Raw genomic sequence first — 2,500 nt, forward strand, 5'->3', positions numbered from 1 at the left:
AAATGCAATAGCTTTATCTAGCAACCTTTGTGGCATTACATGATTAGAGCGCCGGATTGTGTTGTGCGGGAGGTCGAGGGTTCGAGCCCCAGCCAGACCAGTACTCATGGTCTTAAAAATAACTGAGAGGAATTTGCTACCTTTCTATAATATCAAGAAATGGATAGACATTCTAGTCTTCTCGGATAACGACGAATAAACCGTCTCCTGCAGGGTTAGGGGTAGGAGAAGTTAATTTCCCACACACGAGGTTACTGTATGGTGGATGTCTTCCCCTGGGGGGGGATGGGTGGGTTGCTGTCTTACGTTTCATACATGAGGAATAAAATAGTGGAAGTTTACCTATGTAAAATTAACAGTAATTCGTTTTGCAATGATAGATATTTAACTTTGTTTAAAAAACAAATGGCTTCTTTTTTCGTAATTTTTCCAATCCTCAAGAGCAACTTTCCTAGATTTAAATCAAAACGAAACCAAATGCATGATTTTGAGTCAACATAGTTCACAACGAAATCCATCTGTAAGGACGTATATAAAACATGGACCGGGGTCCATGGACCACCCCTATGGACCCGGTCCATGGACCACCCCTAATTTTATGAAAAGGAGATCGCCCCTGTTAATATGAAAACTTACCGGAGGTCAGGGTATGAAAAACACGGACTCGTATTTATCGCGCCCCCATAAATGGCAAGATCGAGTGGATTTCTACCCCCAATATTTTCATTCTAACACTTCCAAATTGCAATTCGATTGGGAAGACACCCATACCCCGCTTATTATACTCTATCGAGCATAAAAATAAGTCGATTCATTTTATAAGCGAAGTTTACCCTACGAACACTGGACACGCGATTTCTTATTTGTTTGTTGTTTTTGTAAGCGCCAGGCGCCACCCCGTGTGGGGGACTGGAACGAGATTAAAGTTGTGAGCACATGGAATTAATTTGTCGGGAGTGTGTTTTTTAAAACCGGGATTTAAAGAATTTCCCACGCCTAGGAATCTCCAAACACAAATTTTTAATCAAGGTATATTGATGAAAAAGTCCAATGGATAGCTTGTGATTTTAATGAGAGAGCACAGAATCATTTAGTTTCCGTATTAAACGCAGCGTAACCTTGGAGGGGGTAGGTTACCGGATAACATAAACTCGCACCAGCCCCTTCGCGCTCCCACATCCAAGATAGCACCTGCCTTGAAATGATCCAAAGTTCAGGTGAGTATTTATTGCTCGTACCCACAAAGTACGCCTGTATTGCGGGCTATGAAGAGTCGCAAGACTTTGTTGTACTACCCCGCGTAAAAGGAAGTCCTTTTACTAAAACAGATATGAATGTATTTGCAAAGGAACATACAAAATTATACAAAATTGTAAAATAGCGACACTTTCCCTTCTCACCTTCCTCCATGTTTCCCACGTGTACGACAAAGCTCAGTTCCAGTGGGGTGGTTCATAGGGGTGGTCCATGGACTGGGTCCATAGGGGTGGTCCATGGACTGGGTCCATAGGGGTGGTCCATGAACCCCGGTCCATGTTTTGTATACGTCCCATCTGTTATCGCCATACCTCAGTCTCCTTCGGCACTTTGTTAAAATTTTATTTCACAGGTGTCACACCACGTGCTCCCTGATTGATATCTCGCTTTCTTTCTTCCCTTTATGTCCAAAATCTCGAAAAGGCTTACAGGAATTAGGTTTAATTAATTGGAATGTCGGTCGGAAAATAGGGCTGTCCCTAAGTTGCTCCAATTTTCTCAAAAAGTTGCTCCAATTTTCCAAAAAAGTTGCTCAAAAGTTGCTCCAAAATTCTAAAAGTTGCTCAAAAGTTGCCCCAAAATCCAAAAGTTTCTCAAAAGTTGCTTTCTATTTTTGGGTGTAAGAGATTGATTTACAACTCAAATAACGATTTAATTAATAAATTTCGCTTAACGCAACCACGTGATTGTATTCGAACAAAACAAACTTTGCTAATATGCTTATTAAGGATATAAAGTTTCTCTGACATAAACGAGTGTTTGTGGTATAAAGCCATGTTCTTTCAATATTTACAATATTTACACTGTCCCTGAAGGTTTTGCACCACCAGCTACCCCTCTACCGACACATAATTCATGATTTCATGTGCGCTTATTGTCATTGTAACGTAACATGACCGATGTTTCCACTGTTTCCTCTAATGCTGCCTCTTGCTGCTTACTAAATGCATTTTGTAGCAGGCTAAACACTCGTTCAGCCGATGCTGAACTAGGCTGCACCAACAAGATCTTTTTGACTGCAGCAGACCAATTTGGGAGAGCAGCGGCATGTGTAGCCCACCAATGTACTTTGTCTTCTTCTGTTTCAATGGCTGCACCATCAGCAGTGGCCAGATAGTTTGGCAGCTCTTCCACAAGCTGTACAACCTCTGCATCAGTAATGAAACTAAATTGCTTTAGGTCCTGGACTGATACAGCAGTTGGACGTAGTGCTTGCACCTGTACTGGGCAACATAACCGTGCA

General features: G+C 41.7%; 1 protein-coding gene across 1 annotated transcript in view; it reads right to left on the reverse strand.

Annotated features, from left to right (window-relative positions):
- Positions 1-1,888: 1,888 nt before the first annotated feature.
- LOC148728679 (uncharacterized) overlaps positions 1,889-2,500 on the reverse strand; it is a 2,450-nt gene continuing 1,838 nt past the window's right edge. The window contains exon 1 of the mRNA XM_088725564.1: positions 1,889-2,500. This exon is cut by the window's right edge and continues 1,838 nt beyond it. Coding sequence (XP_088581690.1) covers positions 2,119-2,500 — 382 coding nt within the window. The 3' untranslated portion in view covers positions 1,889-2,118.

The sequence above is a fragment of the Stylophora pistillata genome, chromosome 6, assembly GCF_964205215.1.
Source record: "Stylophora pistillata chromosome 6, jaStyPist1.2, whole genome shotgun sequence".
Taxonomy (NCBI): Eukaryota; Metazoa; Cnidaria; class Anthozoa; order Scleractinia; family Pocilloporidae; genus Stylophora; species Stylophora pistillata.